Consider the following 19349-nt stretch of genomic DNA (forward strand, 5'->3'; position numbering starts at 1 on the left):
AATATCACTCCCATCTAATGAACAGCTACTGTGTGCCTAGAACTTTAATACAGCATGTCCACCACTTAGGGTAAGTGTTCAAACTGAGTATTTTATCCCTGTTTTATAAACAATGAAATCAAGGCCCAGGGAGATGAAGTAACTTGCCCAAGATCACCCAGCTGGGAAGGGCCCAAATTGGGATTTAAATTCATGTCTTTCATGGCTTCAAAGCCTGTGTTCTTCCCATCGTTCAGCAAGAGAACAAGAACGGGTCTGCTACTGGCCAAGTGGACTCAAGCCAGGACACTGATCACTATGATTACTAGGATAAGAATCACACTATTTGTTATTACAGAATCTGAAAAGGAGGTTGGATGGGGTGGAGAGGGTCTCAGGGGAACATCCATATCCCCCTTGCTTGGCATTTTTAATTTGAATACAGACATACACACATATGTGCACATGTACACACACACACAAATATATCTTCTATCTTGTGTACACTAGGTACCAAAGATAACTCTGTTAGTCCGGAATGAACATGTGCCAGCAAGGAGAGTAAAGGATAAATAAATTTTGAGCTCCTACTATATGTAGAGTCATATGCTAGGCACTAGGGTGGCTTCAAGAGGCTTCTTTTGGAGAAATTGACGTTGATTGACTTCAACCACGACCGAAGTGACCTTTCCGTAAAGAAGGAAATGAATTTGATCCATCTACTTCAACATCTCTGAGCGGGACCCCCTGAAGAAAAGGTCACGAGGGCGATGAACTGAGTCCAAGACTGGGGCCCATGTGTCCCCCTTTCCCCCTGAGGGCTTGAATCGTGGAGTTTGATAGAGCCTATATCTGCAGATCTTCTTTTTTGCTGACAGTTTGCATCTACCTGGAACTCAAATTGTCACTAAGTCAATTTTGCCTATTCTGTTATGAGGCAGTCAGTCCCACGTGCACCCCCTTTTTTACTTTTAACATACGCAGAGGGAGGTATCAAATGTGTACTCTATGTAATCCGCACACATGGACTCTATCTTACATATGATACATCTCAGAAGGGGGATGGTGTGCAGCTCAGGCCACACAGTATTCACTTGCCAGCTCCTTTACATCCGGGCTCACTTCCAACTTGGCTTCCTTCCCAGCAAACAAGAAGCAGCTCGCTCATTCCCACACTCCTTCGAGTAGCCCCTCCCCCCTCCCCTCCCCCTCCCCCAACTCACAGGCCACAGCTGGGCTTCTCCAACACACCAGCTGGAAAAGAAGAGGGCGGTGGTTGAGAGGAGGGAGAGAGAGAGAGAGAGAGAGAGAGAGAATCCCAGTATCTGGCCTTTCTCCTCCCAGGCTCTTCAGAAATCCATATTTTACTCCTGCCCTACCAGCCTTATTAAGTACTTTTCTATATAAGGGGCTCAGCTAAGCTAGAAGCCACACCCAATAAGTTACCAACACCTCGCAAGCAGATGCCAAGCTGGCAAGTGAGGAAGGACGACTGCAAAATGAATACCGTGTAGAGGATCCACAGACAATTGAGGTGAGAATCGCTCCATAATTGTCAAGACACCAGGTGCCTCTCTTCCTCCAGTCCTTAATTCTGTCTGTGAAACTGAGACAGGTGCACTCGATGCTTTTATTCCTGTGCATGGATGTGCATGTGAAAGATGGATAGTTAAATCTGGAAAGCAGCCAGGGGCCTGATGGTGGAGGTTGAGCATCCTTACATCAACCTCCCAACAAAGAACGAGAGCACTGGTGAGAACTCTGGGTGGGGAAAGGGTCCTTGGAGCTTTCAGTTTAAACAAGACTAGGACTGACAAAGTAGAAATGGGAAACCCCAGATGGGAAAATGACAATATCCGCTCATGACTCTGGGTGGGGGGCGGGGATGGGTAACTGGGTTTCCCCTTTTCTGGGATGGTTCTGCATCCTTAGTCCACGATGGCATCTGTTGCCTCTGGTTCATGGCATGCTGCTCTCCTACTGCGGTTGTGCCTGCTGTAAACGCGCAATTGCCAACAACTTAGGAATTCTGTGAACGCAGGACAGACTATTCTTTGTCATTTCTGCTGAAGACACACTTGTACAGGCCATGGATTGCATACACTGGGATTAGATACTGGGATGAGATGGCCCCTCGAATTGAAAAGGGATGCAAGTTCATCTCTTTTTGCTTGGATTAAAAAATGTCTCTGGGCCTTCAAGCATCCTCATTGTAATGAACCCCAACTTTCAGGCTCAGAAAGGATCTTGAGGATCACTAGTTCCAATCACCCATTTGAGCCCCCTCTCTAAGGCAGCCTATACTCTCTTGGGACAGCTTTGATAGAAAGTTCTTTCTAATATCAAAACCAAAAGGGACTTCCCTAAAGATTTCATTATTGGCCAAGGCACTGCCCTTTGTGATTCCACAGAACAGGTGTGCCCCTTCTGCACAGCTCACTTTCAGTAGTTGATGCCAGCAAGTACTTTTTAATAAAGACTTTATTTATTTATTCACGAGAGACACAGAGAGAGGCAGAGACATAGGTAGAGGGAGATCAAGCCCCCCTGTGGGGATCCCAATGTGGGATTCAATCCCAAAACCCTGGGATCACACCCTGAGCCAAAGGCAGATGCTCAACCACTAAGCCACCCAGGCCTCCCTAGCAAATATTTTTCTTCTTTATAGTCTCCTCTCCCCAATCCCCCTACCTGTGGAGCTGCCCACTGGATGAGCTCTAGAGGATCATTCATTTAACAAAAAATTAAGAACATGAAACACATGCCAGGCAACAGATTGAGAGCTGATGACCCAATGTTGAACAAACACTCAAGTTGGGGAGCTTATAGTCCCTTTGCAGTGCCTCCCTCAGACCCAGGCAAGAAGATCCCTCACCATAGAAGGCCCCACTCTGGTCCTTCTTCAGCTACATCCTTCCCATAGGAAATCTGTGAGGTCAAGGAGCTACATCCCTTTTCTAGAACATGCCCCGATTCCCTGGGACCCCAGAATTCTTTTGTATTCAGACATGGGCCTGCTTTCAGAACATTCAAGATTTCTCTTCCTCAAGTTCAAAGGAAGAAGGGCAAAGGCACAGCTGTTTAGGGGTGGTATGGACAGAACCTGAGAAAGCCAGCTAGAGTGTCAATGCACAAAGTCTCAACCTGGTGCCAGATGTAGCCAGAATGGAAAGAGAATCAAAGTGGTCCCTGTAGATCAAGGGCCAGATACCCCCGTTTGGCTAGCGTAGAATTCTAAGGAATCCAATAATTCCAAATTCAAACCTGTCTCCCAGGTTGTTTTGACATTTTGTTCGCCAGGGTAGGAAGGTAAAATTTATTTTACTTAACAGTTCATTGGCTGGACTTATTACTTTTAAATATTTTGGCTTATGGCATGTGTGCCTCTATCTATACTCTTGCTCTAGAGTCCATAAGTGTTAGGGATGGGTCCATTCTTCATGGAGACTGATATTAACTAAATGATCATACACACATACACAAATGTAAAATTGGACCATAGTACTAAGAAAATGAATACACAGTGTGAGTCTCTCCTAAAATGCTCTACTTGATCATTCCCAGGACTCTCGTTGCATGTTGGGATCTCCAGGTTCCCCTGAGCGCTACAAAGCTCTTCCCTTACTCTCTCAGGACCCCAAACAATGACTACGCTATTTCACACTACGCTTGCCCCTTCTGAACACAGAGCTCCCTGGAAGCGAACCCCAGGAAGAATAAGGGAGGCAGGCCAACCTGTTAATCTCTTCCAGACTCATTTCCTCTTTTCCGTTAGGTCCAAAAACGGTGCCTCTCTGCACCCCCACCACCACTGCCACCATGCATTTCATCCTTGTTCCACCTCTATGTGCTCCACCGCTGACCTGAGTAGGAGATGGTTTCACCTCTTTGTCGAGTTATCCACGTGTCTCACAGCTCTTCTGTTTCCAGCTGTCTAAACTCCCAGGCCAACATCTATTGCTTTTCACTTGGTCTTCAGCAGCAACAGAGAAACCTTCTCTGACTAATTGGGGGAAAGGTAGCACATTCCCCCTGACTTGTCTCTCTGAAATGGCACCCTACACACTAGCTGCTTTTAAGCACACATTTTTTTTTCTTGTAGCCAATATTACTAGAATTCACCTGCAACCCACTGTCTGTGTGTTCTTGATCTCCATCAGCTTCTCTGATGGCTGGGTTAGATTGGGAAACTCCTGGAGGGCAGGGCCACATTAGCCCTGTGTCTCCAGATCCTGCTCGGCAGAGCAGCAGGTATAGGTAGGCACTTACTTAATAAAGACTTTTGATGATGGAAACAGAGGAGCAGCGCTCTGAGTCTAGAGGATTGTGAGTGCACAAGAGGCAATCTGCTACCACCACCAGACCACCGTCACAGCAGTCCTGCCAGGGACTAGACTGGGAGCTGGGGCACACTGTTCCTTTTAAATGAGGCAGGAGGAGCACTGTCTTGCCTCTGAGATAGTAACAGCAAGACACTGTGACAGCATGGCTCTAACCATGTTGGCTGATCTGATGCTCAGAATGACCATCAGTTGGGGCCTATCATTATTATCCCTTCTTGCAAAGGAAGAACGTGAAGCACAGAGAAGCTGTGCCACTTGTCCAGGCCTCGAACTGGGGCCATCTGGCTTCAGAGACCTCAGCTTACCCACCACGGTCCGTCGAAGAGAACCAGTGCATCTTCAGCCAGAAAGAGAGAGAGAGAAGAGCTGCCAGCTGGGCTCTTGTTCTACACTTCCACGGATCCTTGACCCCTGTCCAGCCTGAATGAATGGCTGAGAGGAGGGGAGTGGCTACTCAGTCAGCTTTCCAGCATGGAGCCAAGTTGGCTCTCAAAGCATTTATTCACACACCATCCGTCTGCCTCCTCCTGTCTTCTCTTCTGTTTCTCAAACACACTAAGCTCGTTCACACTTAGGTCTTTGAACCTGCTATTTCCTCCACCTGGAATGCTTTTCCCCCAGGCCTGCATATCAGTGGGTCCTTCTCATCGCAGAGAGGCCAGCTCAGATGGCACATTCTTGGGAAGGCTGTCCCTGATCACTCTTTCTAACGTAGCTGCATCTTTCCCAAACCCTCCCTTTCATTCTGGTCTGACTCATTATCCTGTTTGACTTTCATCAGGGTACTCAACACCATCTGAAATCGCTCTATTTGTCTAGGAGTCTACTGGTACGTTTCTGCATCTCTACTAGAATGTCAGCTTCAGGAGAGCCAGAGGCCTCACTTGTTCACTCCTGGATATTCAGTGCCTGGAACAGGATCCGACACACTGTAGGTGCCTAATAAACATTTTTAAAGTAAATGCATGCATGAATGAATGAGTGTAAAGTCCACCATAGGCACATGTGAAAACTGGAATTAGTTGGACCCTCCCAGTTGCCCCTTATCTTATACAAGCTCTTGTCAGGAAGAGATCGAATCTTCATCTGGGGCAGTCTTTTAGCCCCTGGAGCAGCAGGCAAATGACTAGGGAGCTGTTTGGTTCCTTTGTTTGGGCAAAGAAAAGTCCAAGACATTCAGCTACTGAGATTGCAGACTGCCCTCCCTTCAGAGCCACATGTGCACAATTGCTGGAGCGCTTACTCCCTGAAGAGAAAACAAAATACAGACATCTCAGGTCTTCACTTTCTATTTGTATTTCTGTCTCTCTCTTCTTACTCTAGAGGGTTTTCCCCAGCTCCCCTTTGTTGCCCTTCCTCACTGAAATCCTGTAAAGAAAATTATGTTAAAAAATGGGAAAATATGTTCACATCTAACACATGCTACTCTTATTACTACTATAGCACAATCTCATTAAAAATCTCCAGGCTTCTGCACGAATAATGCAACCCCCGCAAATATAGTCATCATATGCAGGAAGTGCTCAACCCAGTCCAGTCTTAATGCCAACATGATGCCCCTGTTCCTTCCACATAATACTAGAGCCCATTCCTTTTATTGGTGTTAGCTCTTTTTATTCAGTGCTTTATTTAAGACACACCTTTCATTAAAAGAATGAACAAGAAAGGCAGGCTCCTAACCTCTGCCCAGACCCTGAATCACGTGCAGGTATTTCACAATATTCCTAATGATCCCTTTCTTCTTCTTCTTCTTTTCAACAAAATACTGCTTTTCCATTTCAAAATACCTGCCATTATATTTTAATCCCTTTCAAGATGTTTTCAGGCTCATTATCTTCTGAATTCTCCCAACACACTTACAAGGAAAAAAGGAGGACAGAAAAAGGTGCCTCTAAATCACAGAAGTTGCAAAAGGGGCCCAGAGGCATAAACCGATTTGAAGTTCACACAGTGAAATACCATCCAGAACAGGCTCCAAGTCCTGCTGTTTTCTAGAGACAAGGGTGTTTTTGCCAGAAGCCACAGTCCCAGCAGCCCCTGTGACATGCAGACCTAAGCCAATCCATATGGGAGAAAACAGCTTAAGAAGTTCAGAAGCTAACTAATTCTTTATTTTAGAAAAGATTAGTGTCCTGACCAGGGCAAAATGCTGACCAGGAGCGCCCCAAAGTGAGGCCTCACTCTTGCTCTCAGCCAAGCCACTCCACCTTGTGCCCACCGATGGAAGTGGAGAGAACAGCTGGAAGGACAATGAGCAGGCAGGTGCTCTGGACCTCCTCACCTAACGAGTCCTCACCTCTGGGAGGACTTCACTTGAGACTTCAGTAACCTTAGTCACAAGAAGGAGGAACCCAGCCCTTAGTCCCTCAGAATCATCTATTCACACTGAGATCTATGTCACCTCCTCTCATAATGCCCAGGCTGTGACCCGAATCATCATCTGTCCCTGAAGTACATTGCTCTTTCAGAGCAGAGATAAAATGAATGAAAATGTCAGCTATGCTCGTCTCTTGCAGAGCAAAGCCTCAGCAAGAGCCAGAGCCCCTCGGGATCACCGGCATGGCATCCTACTGCTCTGCCGCTTGTTCAAGAAGCACCCAGAAGTCTTCCCTCCACTTCTGGGAAGTTACTGAAAAAGTGGCTGATGCAACCCCAGAACTCTGACCAAGATACAATCTAATGTTCTTTCTCCAGCATCACTAACTCAGATTTTCAGGTGAGTCTTTTCTATCTGGGATTCTGTAGGAAGTGTTGCCATAATTCATGACTCTAGGAGAATGTCCACATGCTGTCTCCAGCCTCTAGCAGACACTAGATTGGAAGTGGAGCTGGAAGTGCTGGGGTGAGGCTATCTGCGAAAATCTGAATGAACAGAGAGGGAGGACCTTCAGACTTAGGAAGACTGGTCCATGATTGTACTTGGCATCCCCCATCCTGGATGGGGAGAGTTTCTGGGATATTCTAAGTTGCTTCAGGCCTGAGAAGGGGAGTAGATATGACAAGATTCCCTACTTCCTTCTCCATATCCTTTAAACCCATTCTCAACCTGCTTATGTATTTGTTTTCCTAGGAAAAACCTGAGTCGGTCAAGAAGTGTCTTAGCAAACTGTAGAGTCTTCTTGGACCTAGAATCTCTTCCCATTTCTTCCTCAATGACTAAAACATACTGCTGAGGATGTCAGTGTTAAATAGGAAGGGGGTAGCTCGACGTGAAATAATAGGGTCAGGCTTGCTGTGTAGGGAAAGGGGAGACGGTCTCTGCACATTTTCCTCTGAAGAGGGAAGAAGTTTGAATCGGGGACTGACAATGGGCTGGGAGAAATGTCAGTGACAACAAATCAGATAAAAAGATATCTTTGGCCACAGAGTTCCTTCATTTTATCACTTTCAACTTCTGAATCTTCTATTCTGAGGATGCTCATGGAATTTCTGGATGAACTTGAAGACGCTAGCATTGGGGAGAAAATGCAAAAGCTGGGGGTACCACTGAGCCACCAAACAGGCTCTACCAGGAACCAGACACCTTTCAGGCAAACTTAACCACCAGAAACATCAAGGAGGAGCCCTTTAAATGTATATTCCTCACACCAGAGACATCACAATGGTTCCCCAGGGCAAGCAGGCGAGTAGGAATCTGCCAGACCTGGAGACACCATAAGGCAGCGGGAAAAGGGAAAAAGGGTCTCACCTGTTCCGGCCCCTGGAAGCAGATACGGCATAGTGGGGTCCTCATGCCACTGTCCAGGCTGCTGCCCAGTGAGTAGCAATCCTCAGCCTTCCCCTTACAGAAGTCATCTGAGGAGGCACTGCTGAGCAGCGAGGTGGGTGGCTCTGTGGCTGGGCCACCCCAGTCATCTTCCACAGAAGAAGGTGGCAAAGGTGGTGCAGGTGGCAGAGGAGTGGTCTCCCTGCCCACCCCTTCTCGAGGGCCCCTCCAGCCTGCCCACCCCCCGGCACCCAGAGCCGGAAGGGTGTTGTTGTTGGCGGCCAAACTGGGGGGCTGGGGGTCGCCGTGCATGGGCAGGGGCGCTGGAGGGGGGCGCCGCAGTAGGAAAACCTTCAGGTCATTGAAGAGCATGCGGCAGCGGCACTTGAGGAGACCCTGGTGGCGCAACATCTGGGGAGCCGGGGCACACAATCCACAGCGGTACCAGGCACAGCAGCAACAGCAGCAGCACCACCACCACCACCAGAGCAGCCCACTCAGGGGCATCAGCATGTGCCCAGTGGAAGCAGAGAGCCCAGGAGGGGCAGCTGGAGTCTTTTCAGAGGAAGATAGTAGAATGGTTTTGAGGGGGGTCCACAGCAAAGCTGTGTTGTGGGGGGGGATCTGCTTTCTCACTGGCTCCCTTTACACCCCCTCAGAGTAGCAAATCAGTTGCCCCCAAGACTGAGAACTGTGAGTCACTGGCTCTAAACTCTCCCTGGAAAGCCCGACGACAACAACAACAAAAAAGGTTTTCTTGCTTACCCCTTACCCCCCACCAACCTTAGCTTTGCTCAGGGTGTCTCCTTGTTGCCTTTGACTTGGGGACACTGGTCGGAGAAGGGAATAAAAAAAAATGTTGAGGGAGGTGCTGTTGGGGCCTTGAGATCAAGATCGAGTTGTCAGAAAGTTTCCCAGGAGAAGATTTTTGGGTTCTTCTCAAATTCCTAGGCAGTGGAAAATCTCTTGTGTTTTGTATAAAAGGGTGGGGAAGATTGTAAGTCGAATTTGGAGTGGACTGAGCTTGGCTTAGGGCAAAACAGCTCCGTAAAAAATTGGGTACTGCATGTGCAGAGAGAAAAGAGAGTTTTCCTCAGGTAGCAGGAGATGGGTTGTGGTGGGGGGGGGGGCGGGGGTTACAGTGGGGAGGAGAGGAGGTTGGGAGAAGTTTTAATTCTCCTGGGCAGAAAACTGGGGCAATTAATCCCCAGAAGCACCAGAGTTGCTTTTAAGAGAGCAGTTGGATGGGGGAGGGAGGATTGCAGGTGAAATTGGGCGAGGGGCTTGTGCTTTGCCTCTGCAGCCAAAAGGCTGCACAGAAGAGGAAAAAGCCAATTAGGGGAATAGAAGTAGGGAAATAATGGGCTGGGGAGGGGGAAAGAAAGGGAGGGGAAAAAGAAAAGATCCTTTAACCCTTGAAGAGCCGCTTCCTTCCTGAGCATTAAGATCCTGGCGAGAGGAAGGGTGTGTGTGCAGGGGCCGGGAGGCAGAGGGGGTAGAGAGACGGGGCGTGTGGGGAGAGGCGGGAGGAGGGAGTCGTTACATGGTCTCAGCCCCCGGCCCACCCCTGCGGCAGTCGGCAAATCCGCGGCCCCTTCGCCTTGGCTCCATCAAAGGTCCCTTGGGGCGGGGGGCAAAGGCCGGGGGAAGGGCAGATGCGGGCGGGTGAGCGGCCTCGCCTTCTCCTCCGCTCCTGGGCCGTGGTCGCCCTCCTCCTGCTGCTCCGAGTCCGCCCGCGGCCGCCGATGCTGCTGTGGCGGCGGCAGTGGCTGCTGCTCGGCGTCCCGGTGTCCCCGGGGCGGGGGCTGCTCCGGCTCGTCCTCTGGCTGCTGCTCGCCGTCCGGCGCGGCCGCGACTCCCGGCTTCATGATCCTCCTCCTCCTCCTCCTCCTTCCCTGGGGGCAGGCTCTGAGCCCCCGCGCCCGGGCCGCGCTGCCATGCAACCAGAGGCGAGGCAGGCGTAGGGTGGGGGCGGCCGGGGAGGGGGGGGGGCAATAAAAAAAATGAAATAAAACTAGTGGAAGAAGAATAATGATTCGGTTCTCAAATAATCAGGAAAGAGTGCTTCTGGAGGGGTGGGGTGGAGGAGGGCGGCTGCGGGGCCTCACGGCAGCTCTGCCCCCGCTCCCCCCACCAAGGGCGGCCTCGGTCGGCTCTCTGCCCCCCCACGCCCCTCCCTCCTCTCCGCTGCCTCCGGCTGGTTGGGCTCGCTGTTGCTACCTCCCGGCAGATGCAACGAGGTAAGGCTTGTTTGCGGTGCCAGTTGCAGGTGGGGAGGGGGACGAAGCAGCGTGGCCGAGGTGGGAGACAGCCAGCACTTGGCTCCGGCTTGGTCCTCGCGACTCCTCAACGCCGAATATATGAATCTATCTCTTATAAAAGGCGAGAGGAAGCAAATCAGATTCCAGGCTGCTGCCAGGTGTTGTCTCGTCTTCCGCCGTTGCTCAGCACCCGCCGCCGCGACTGCTGCCCCCCTGGCTCGGGTCCCAAAGGGGTGGTGCTGGAAGGGAGGTGGCGGGGCGGTGAGCTGACCGTCCGAGGAGGGGAAACAAGGTTCTTGCAGCGGAGAAGGCGCTCAGCTACCCCCGCCGCCGCCGCCGCCGCCGCGGCCGCCGCCGCTGCATTCAGCACCCCGGGCGAGTGGACAGCTCCCACCCAGACCCCGCGCGTCACGCAAGTAGGGGCCTGACGCAGACGCCGCGGAGGGATGGAGGAGGGAAGGGGGCCAAGAGGGAAAAGGAGAGGGAGAGAGGGAGAGAGGGAGAGGAGGAGAACCGCTCGAGGGAAGGGGATGGGGAGGGACCAAGGGAAAGGGAGGAAGGAGGCTAGGGAGGGATTTAGGGAGGAAGGGAGGAGGGAGCGAGAAAGAGAGAAAGGCAAGTGGGGTGGAAGGGAGCAATTCAGGGTACATTTCTCCCCAGCCGGAAAGTATCCGTGGATACTTTGGATAGTAAGGTTGCAGAATTTCTTTCCACTGTGCACTATCACCAGCCCTCTCAACGCGCATTCCCAGAGCCTTCTACATCTCAGCCAGAGTCCATTTTCCTGCTCATAAGCATTTTAAGCAGATATTAATCTGCAGGCTCTGGAAAAGATAAAGTTTTGTGATTCTCTCACTAACGCTGGGACTCGGTGGAGACTAAGTCCCTCGTGACTAAGAACTCGGGGGGAGGGGGGATGCTTCCAAGAGGGAGGGGGATGCCAGCACCATATTTGCCAGTTTCATCCAGATTATAAGCTCCAAAGGGCAGGACTGTTTGTTTGTTTGTTTGTTTGTTGTTTTGGTCGATTTTAATCCTAGGTGCCCAGGTCAGTAGGTGGCACATCATACGTGCTCAATACATATTTGTTGAATGGAACATGGCCACCATCACCATCACCAAAGTCATCATTACTCCAAGCTATAGACTTCTTCCAACTGTGAATCGTAAGAACCCAGAGCAATATTATAGCCCCGTCCTAACCTATAGCTCCAGCCCTCCCACCCTCCAAGCCTTTCACCGAGCTGCTGACAAGAGGTAATTTGAAATGGATTTCAGTTTCTTCTCTTATTTCTGTTTCTGACTCATCTCACTCTACCTCATCCTTCTCAAGGAGTTTCTGGAGAGTAGAATGGTATCCCCAAATGTGAAAAGCAAAATAAAGAAAACTTAAAGTGGTCATAACAAAAACTTAGTACTTACAGCTGTAGACTTTGGTCATTTAAAACTTAAGCTTACTTTCTTGCATTTCTTCATAACCTCTCTCCCCCTCCAATGCATACACACCTCCAGGGTCATAGACTTGGGCAAGCTATCCCAATGAATCATCTACACAGCTGTGGTAATGCCTTTAGAAATATTGGAGCCATAGACAGAAAAGCATGCAAAATCTCTGCACCAAAATATCACTGGCATGAAGTTCAGCCCTATGAATCATAAGAAAACTACCCCTTTGCTGCCATCTCCTTGAACGATTTATTCCTACAAGCTCTAAGGAGCAAGGACCTAAGTCTGGGTCTTGATTAAGCCAGGGTGGCTGCTTGTATGAATCACGCCTCGGCACCCACCATGGATGCTGACACCTGGCCCAAGGTAAGTGGTTGGAAGAGGATACTACAAAAATAACTACAAAATAATATGTGTATTACTGATATCAGCACACCCACTCTGCTGCAAAAGAGAATTTCTTTGTTGCGAAAATCCATCTGCTCTCAAAGAAAATTCTCTGTGCACCACATCACCCTATGCCTGACTCTGTCATTGTGCAAATTACACTCTGTAATAATGATCTCATCATATATTCATCTCCCTCTATAAGACACACAGCTCCTTGAAGGCAGGGACCAGTATTTACGTTTGTATCATTAGCATATAGCACAGCACCTAAAGCCTAGTGGGTGATCAAGAAAAGGAATGCTGAATGGAAAAACGGCCTCTTTGTTTCAGTGAAGCTACCCTATTTCTCCCCTACAATCTAAACACATTCATGAGCGTGCTCTCATATATAACTGAATATCTGCTTTAACTAAAATTGAACTTCAGTGTCTTGTAAAATACTACTTATAAAATACTAGTTTCAAGTGTGTCATGCAAGTGATTTGGGGCAGGAGATAGAAGAGCCATATGAAACCTATACTCAGAGTTAGGGAAAGCAGTGGTATCCATAAGATTGTCTTTCCCAACCCTTCCATGGAAAGGAAAAAGATTTCTGGAAACAGAAAGCTGCTAAGGACAGGGAGCAACAATGAGCTGTCTTCAGAAAGACTGGAAAGCTTGAGGACTCTGTTTTGAATATAATCCTGAAAAGCACCTCACTGAGTTAGAGTCTCCTTATGCTGTTGATGAAACAATGGTTGTGAGCCTCATGAGTAAAAGCCACAGCAAAGAAAATGTTAGATCAATGGGTCTCCATTCAAGTATTCAAAAAATATTTTACTGAACACCAATCACAGGCAAGGCATTGTGTTGGAGGATGGCAACACAAAAATGGATTCGTTGGAATTGCATCCTCAAGGGTCTAATACTATAAATATGTACATAATCATAATAAAAGGTACAAAATAATGAGTGCTACAAAGGTATAAAAAGTTTGGGGAGTGTTTAAAATAAGGAGGTAACTATGTTTATGGCTTGGCAGCAATTGGGGGAGGTGAGGAGAAGCAGAGACACCAGAGCTCCAAGAAAGCCTTTTTCAAAAAGTGACATACAAACTGGGTTAAGATATGTAGAATTCAGAGGAGGGGATGCTGAATATTTTAGTTCTTCCATTTGACTGGAGTAGTAGGTGCTTGAAATTAAGTAGCTGGAAGTCAAGTCTGAAAGGTAGGCTGGAGCCAGATCACAGAAGGCCCTGAATGCCAAACTGGGAGAAGATTTACTCATTGACCAGTTACTTGTTTTAATGGTTTTAAAGATTTGGAGCTGAAGGTGAAGGGCAGTAATAAACTTTATCTCTGAGCAGGTTAATTAACTGGACGGGATTTCATTGCTAACAGGTGAAAACCAATCAATATTTTTCATTTCATGCCAGAAAGTTCTCAGCTCCTTAATAGATTTATTCTTTTAAACAAGGTTGTTTTTCAGATATATTTCATTAAATACAGAGATGCTGGGATCATGTGAATTAGAAGGGTAGAAGAATGAGAGGCTCCAAGTAATAGTCTTCAGGAATAAATATTAGGAGATGAAGATTTCAGAAAAGACTTATTATGGTGGCCATTGCATTTGCTTCTCCAATTAGGGGAGTCCTAAAGTGATCCCATGCTAACTGCTGTTGTTTCTTCTTTATCTAGACAGACAGTACTCAGGATAGAAGACATTTTACAGAGGCTAGGGGTGAGGGTGGGGGTGAGAGGTGGGGGAAGAGGTCCAGAAAGAGCAGGTGGCTCTGTGCCCAAGATCTCACGGTAAAGTAATTGTCAGACAAGGGCTAAAACTTCTACATCTTCTGATCTTCAGTACAGTTTGCTTTCCACTCAATCAGTCGGATCTCTTCAAATGTATAGTTCCCCAAGAATAATTGCAGAATTACAGTTATGGAAATTATTAATAGCTACCATGTACTAAGCCACACACCTTCTTCATACATACTAGAAACACCTGTGCATTTAGAATTAAATATAGAAATTCTTAGGTGCCACCTAAGTCTACTGAATAAGAATTTCTTCGGGAGAAACTGAGAATATGCATTTTAACAAATGCTTTACCCAAGTGATTTATTTATTTTCAAAACTCCTTAGGTAGTAGGTTTTTTCCACATTTTTGGGGTAAGAAAACTGAGACTCAGAGAAACTAAGTCTAAGATGTTGCATTTGGTGAACCCCAAACCTGTGATTCTAACACCAAAGCTGATAGACCTCTCTCACCATAAAGTCTATGCTCTTCTTTAAGACACAACAATGCCTTTTAAATTATTTTTCCATGTCACATAGAATCCCCACACAGTTATTATCTGTCTGCCATATTGTGTCCCATGCTCAAAAGTCAGGCTAAGGCAGTAGAAGGTGGCTTCTAAAAGGGTTCGCAATGGGGACGCCTGGGTGGCTCAGTGGTTGAGCATCTGCCTTTGGCTCAGGGCGTGATCCCAGGATCCAGGATAGAGTCTCACATCGGGGTCCTTGCATAGAGCCTGCTTCTTTCTCTGCCTAGGTCTCTGCCTCTCCCTCTCTCTCTCTTTCTGTGTCTCCTATGAGTAAATAAATAAATAAATAAAATCTTTTTTAAAAATAAAAAATAAAATAAAAGCTTTCACAATGATCCCCATCTCTTGGTAGTCAAGCCCTTGTGTAATCCTCTCCTTTTGTGGGCTGGACCTAGTGACTTGCTTCTAGTAAATAGAATACAGCAGAAGTGATGGCATATCACTTCAGAGATCAGCTTAAAAAAGACTGACTTTCAGCTTGCTTTCATTTTCTCTCCAGCTCTTCTCACTTGCCTACTCTGATGGAAACCAGCTCCCATGTTGTGAGCTGCGCTATGGAGAAGCCTATGTGGCAGGGAACTGAGGATAGCCTCCAGCCAACAACCAGCAAGGGACCAAGGCCCTTAGTCCAACAGCCCATGAGGAACCAAATCTAGCCAACAACGATATGAGTGAGCTTGGAAACGAATCCTTCCCCAGTTGAGCCTTGAGATGACTATAGCTCTGGCCAACATTTTGGCTACAGCCTCATGAAAGAAGCTGAGCCAGAAGACACAGCTTAGCTGTGCTTGAATTCCTGACCTACGTAAACTATGAGATAAACCTAGTTGTTTTAAGCCCTCTGTACCTTATCACAGCCCCCACCCCAACACACATACAGAAACATCTGCCTCTTAACCAGAGTCCATTTCTCAGAATGTAAGGAAATCCATGAGAATTTGAGTAGATATCCATCTGTAAACCTTGGAAGAAATAAAATTTTGGGAATCCTTCACTGAACCTGAAGACTTGGGAGACTAAGCCCCTCGTGAAAAGGAAATACTTCAGACAGGAAGAGAGATGCTAGCTAGCATCATTTTCTTCCATTTCCTCTTCTAGAATTTAAGATATGTGGGGCAGAGATTTTTTTTTGGGGGGGGAGTCCATTTCATTCCCATATGCCTAGGTCATAGACAGTACATAGTAGGTGCTCAATACTTACTTGTTAAATGGATTATGACCATCATCACTATCAACAAAGTCAAAACTCCAAGCCATAGACCTCTTTCAATAGTGGATCACAAGAATCCAGAGCAATTATTACAGCCTCATTTAACCAATAGCCCAGGCTCCTCCTTATCTAAGCCTTTCACTGAGCCACTGGTAAGTGGTCATTTGAAATGGATTTCAATTTTCTCTTCTTATTTTTTTTAATATTGTATCTATTTATTTGACAGAGAGAGCGCAAGCGCACAAGCAGGGGGAATGGCAGGCAGAGGGAGAGGGAGAAGAAGGCTCTCCAAGGAGCAGCGAGATCAATGTAGGACTTGATCCCAGGACCCTGGGATAATGACCTGAGCCAATGGCAGACACTTAACTGACTGAGCCACCCAGGAGCCTTTTCTATTTCTGCCCCTGACTCAGGTCACCCTAGCCCATCCTTCTTAAAGAGTTTCTACTGAACAAAAAGGTGTGCCAAGTGTGAGAAACACACTAAGTTTGGGGGTAATTTCTTACACAGCAATTGATAACACATATATAGGGGTTCTGAGAACATCAGTCATTGTGCCCATGTTTTCTGTGCCCCAAGGCACTCTACTCAACCTCACATGAGAGTTTGATAATTCACAAGACAATGAAAGTATAAATGTGGCAATTCACCAGGAAAAAGTAGAAGTATTTTGTATGCTTAATTGGTGGAGTGAACTTGAGACCTAAGAGAGCTCCTCGAAGCCTAAGTATGACTCTAAGATGACCTGTGGTGCTTATCGAAAGTGCAGATTTCCCAGTAGACTCTTACCTCCAGAGATTCTGATTTCTTTGTCTATTATAGACTTGGGATATATATTTTCCACTAGTTCCTTGGGCAATTGCGAAACAGGTAGTACTTGAGTTCCACTGTGGAGAAGCTGGTTTAGAAGATAAAGCTCAAAGTCAGACTTCCACCCTCCAGTTACCAGCTGCTACAAGGGCAGGATAGCCAGGATAGCCACTCCGCTGCTAGGAGTTGATATTCTTCTCCAGACATGAGTGAGGAAAGAGCAAGTTCCAAATAAATATCAAAAAGAGGCAACATAATTATATGGAAAAGGTGCTGATCAGAGATTTGTGCGTTTACCACTGGAGTCCTGGATCATTCTCAGTGACAGGGATACAATAGGGAGCAAGATAGAAGGTCTTGCTCTCACAAAGTTCACATCCTAGTGTGGAAAACAGAGACATAGGCAGGTAATTAGTTAATTTCATATGGTGATAAGTCCTAGAAAGAAACTAAACAGGTGATGGGGCTACTAAGTAGCTCAGTCCCTTAAGCAACCAACTTGATCTTAGGGTCATGAGTTCAAGCCCCGTGTTGGACTCCACATGGACATGGGGCCTACTTAATAATAATAATAATAATAATAATAATAATAATAATAATAGAAGCTAAACAGGACAATGTGATAGGGAATGACCCACTAGCCTGTGTGTAGACTGGAGGGAAATAGATGCTGAGGGTAAGGAAGGTTTCCTGAATTTAGACCTAAGACAGGAAGAGCTAATGCTATGAAGATCTGAAGGCAGTGTTCCAGTTAGAGAAGGAGCAGGCACAGAGCTTGAGGCAGGAATGATGCAGCTTGTTAGGGGAACAGCGAGAAGGCCAAAGTAACGGGAGGTTAAGGAATGAGAAGAGATGATGGAAGATGAAACCAGAGAGGAGGACAAGAGTTAAATCATGTAGAGACCATAATAATGGTGAGAGAGATTGCATTTAATTCTAAGTGAACTGTGAGGCCACTAAAGGATTTTGAGTAATAGATTTCTATTTTTAAAAGGTCACTCTGGTTGCCCAATAGGGAAAGAACTAGAGGTCGACCATTTCTTGAACATTTACAAGATGCCAGACCCTGTGCCAAGCATTTAGTATGCCTTATCTCATTTAATCTGCATCATAAAATTTATGGGTTAGAAATTACCATCTTTCTCATTTTATAGAAGAGGACATTGATGCTCAGAGAATTAAGCAACTTGCCCAAGATCAAACAGCTGGTAAGTGACTAGGTCATTAATACCAGTGGCCATCAGTATTTTGGATTCTCTTCCTCTTCCTGGATACATGGAAACTGTATTTCACCTCCCTTTGCAAGTGGGGAGGGTGAGAAATGCATAGTGAGTAGTGTTCTCAATGGGTTGTAATTTTAAGTGACAAGTCACTTCTGGGCTGACACATTTCAGAGCTGGCATGTGATCTTCAATCCTGATTCCTCTGCCTCTGCAGTCATGGTAGCATGTGTTGAGATGGGATGCCATAGGATTAAAGCAGCCTGCACTGCTGAGCATTGCATGAAGGCAGCTGCCCTGCAGAGTCACTCAGACCTGCACTGACTTGGTGGGACGGCAAAATAAACTTTTATTGTGTTAAGAAACTGGAAATATGGTGCTATTTGTTACTGCAGCATAACCTAACCATTTCAAGAATGGAAACAGACTCTTGGGTTATATAAACAGCTTGGCCACTAATCAACTGTGCGATTTCAGAGATGGGTTGTACTCTGGGTCTCAGTTTTCCAGTCAGTAAAACGTTAGCTTGGGATCAGAAGAGTGATGTGGTTCATTTCAGCTTTGCCATTCAGTGAAATAAACTGCAGTAGCCTGAATTTGAGCCAAGCTCTTATACGTTAGTGGAAAATAAGTCTCTGGTTTCCCTCTCACCACATGCCATGGTCACTTGATACCAGCTCAGCACTTCCTCTTCCTCTCTAAGCCTCCTGACTGGTGCCTGAAACCACCTGCATGGTCTCTTTTCCCTGCCACATCCTCAGCTCAGAGCCATCTGCTGGGGTTTACAGTTTGAGGATGCTCCTGGAGGGGAGTGACTGGCCAGCCTGCTCCACATCATCACAGCCCTCTTGCTCACCTCCTGTACCAATAACTGTTCAGGCTTCTCCAAGCTCTGTTTCTGGGAAGGCAAATTGTATTATTAAATATTCAAAAAGCCTGCAATGAGACAGTGGACATGGAAAGCAGAATCTGCTTCTCAGTTGTGCTGAGAGGGCAGTTACCTGCCCAGAGTCATCTTTGGACAAAGAAGGAAGTGGTCTCAGCTGAAGATTCCCCAGGCTCCACTGGATGTGCCTTTGATGTGTCCACCCCACATCTGGCCCCAGAACGTGAAGGCTTTTGTCCTTTGTAGGGACCAAGCCCTTCACCAACCAACCCTCTGTGGGAACATATTGTCTTATTCCACTGACCTGTGGCTATGCATGGAATCATAGGCTTCTGAGATGTACACATACATATGTAATCCTAAACAGAAATATAATCTGCACTTACACCACTAACCCCCCACTCAGTTCACACATGTACAATGATCCCCACACCCCGCAAACTTTAACCATGTGCATATAACCCATTTTAACAGAGAACTCACTTAATGCAACATGGCTTTAAAAAGAGCCTATTTTAAATGGCTTGCGTGCACATGTAGATCGATAGCCAGACAGATAGAAATATTGATTTTTAGATACATACATAGCAATAATAAAACCTCGAATTTATATACCCTCCTTCTGGGGAATTCACAGGATATGTTGTCTCCCCTATGTGGAGAGCACAAAAGTTTATCTGTGTGTGAGATGTGAAACAGAATTAGTATAAACTGGAGAAAGCCCCTTAGTATCCTGATTTATGCCACCTTACACCTCCTACATCCCGAGTGTCTGGATTCATGTATCCTCCAA

General features: G+C 46.8%; 1 protein-coding gene and 1 long non-coding RNA gene across 3 annotated transcripts in view; one reads left to right on the forward strand and one right to left on the reverse strand.

The window, feature by feature from the left end:
- Positions 1-10905, reverse strand: part of MARCHF4 (membrane associated ring-CH-type finger 4) — a 114261-nt gene extending 103356 nt beyond the window's left edge. The window contains exon 1 of the mRNA XM_025441748.3: positions 8011-10905. Within this exon, the coding sequence (XP_025297533.3) occupies positions 8011-8541 (531 nt within the window). The 5' untranslated portion in view covers positions 8542-10905. The remainder of the gene's footprint in view (positions 1-8010) is intronic.
- On the forward strand, positions 4669-8893 carry LOC118353486 (uncharacterized). Of its 2 annotated transcripts, XR_007408822.1 has the most exons (3): positions 5654-7038; positions 7393-8078; positions 8386-8893. It is a non-coding gene; the product is annotated as an uncharacterized LOC118353486 (long non-coding RNA). The 2 variants fall into 2 exon arrangements; XR_004812551.2 differs by having other exon boundaries at positions 4669-7038; positions 7393-8893.
- Positions 10906-19349: the final 8444 nt, after the last annotated feature.

Source organism: Canis lupus, chromosome 37 (genome assembly GCF_003254725.2).
Source record: "Canis lupus dingo isolate Sandy chromosome 37, ASM325472v2, whole genome shotgun sequence".
Lineage (NCBI taxonomy): Eukaryota > Metazoa > Chordata > Mammalia > Carnivora > Canidae > Canis > Canis lupus.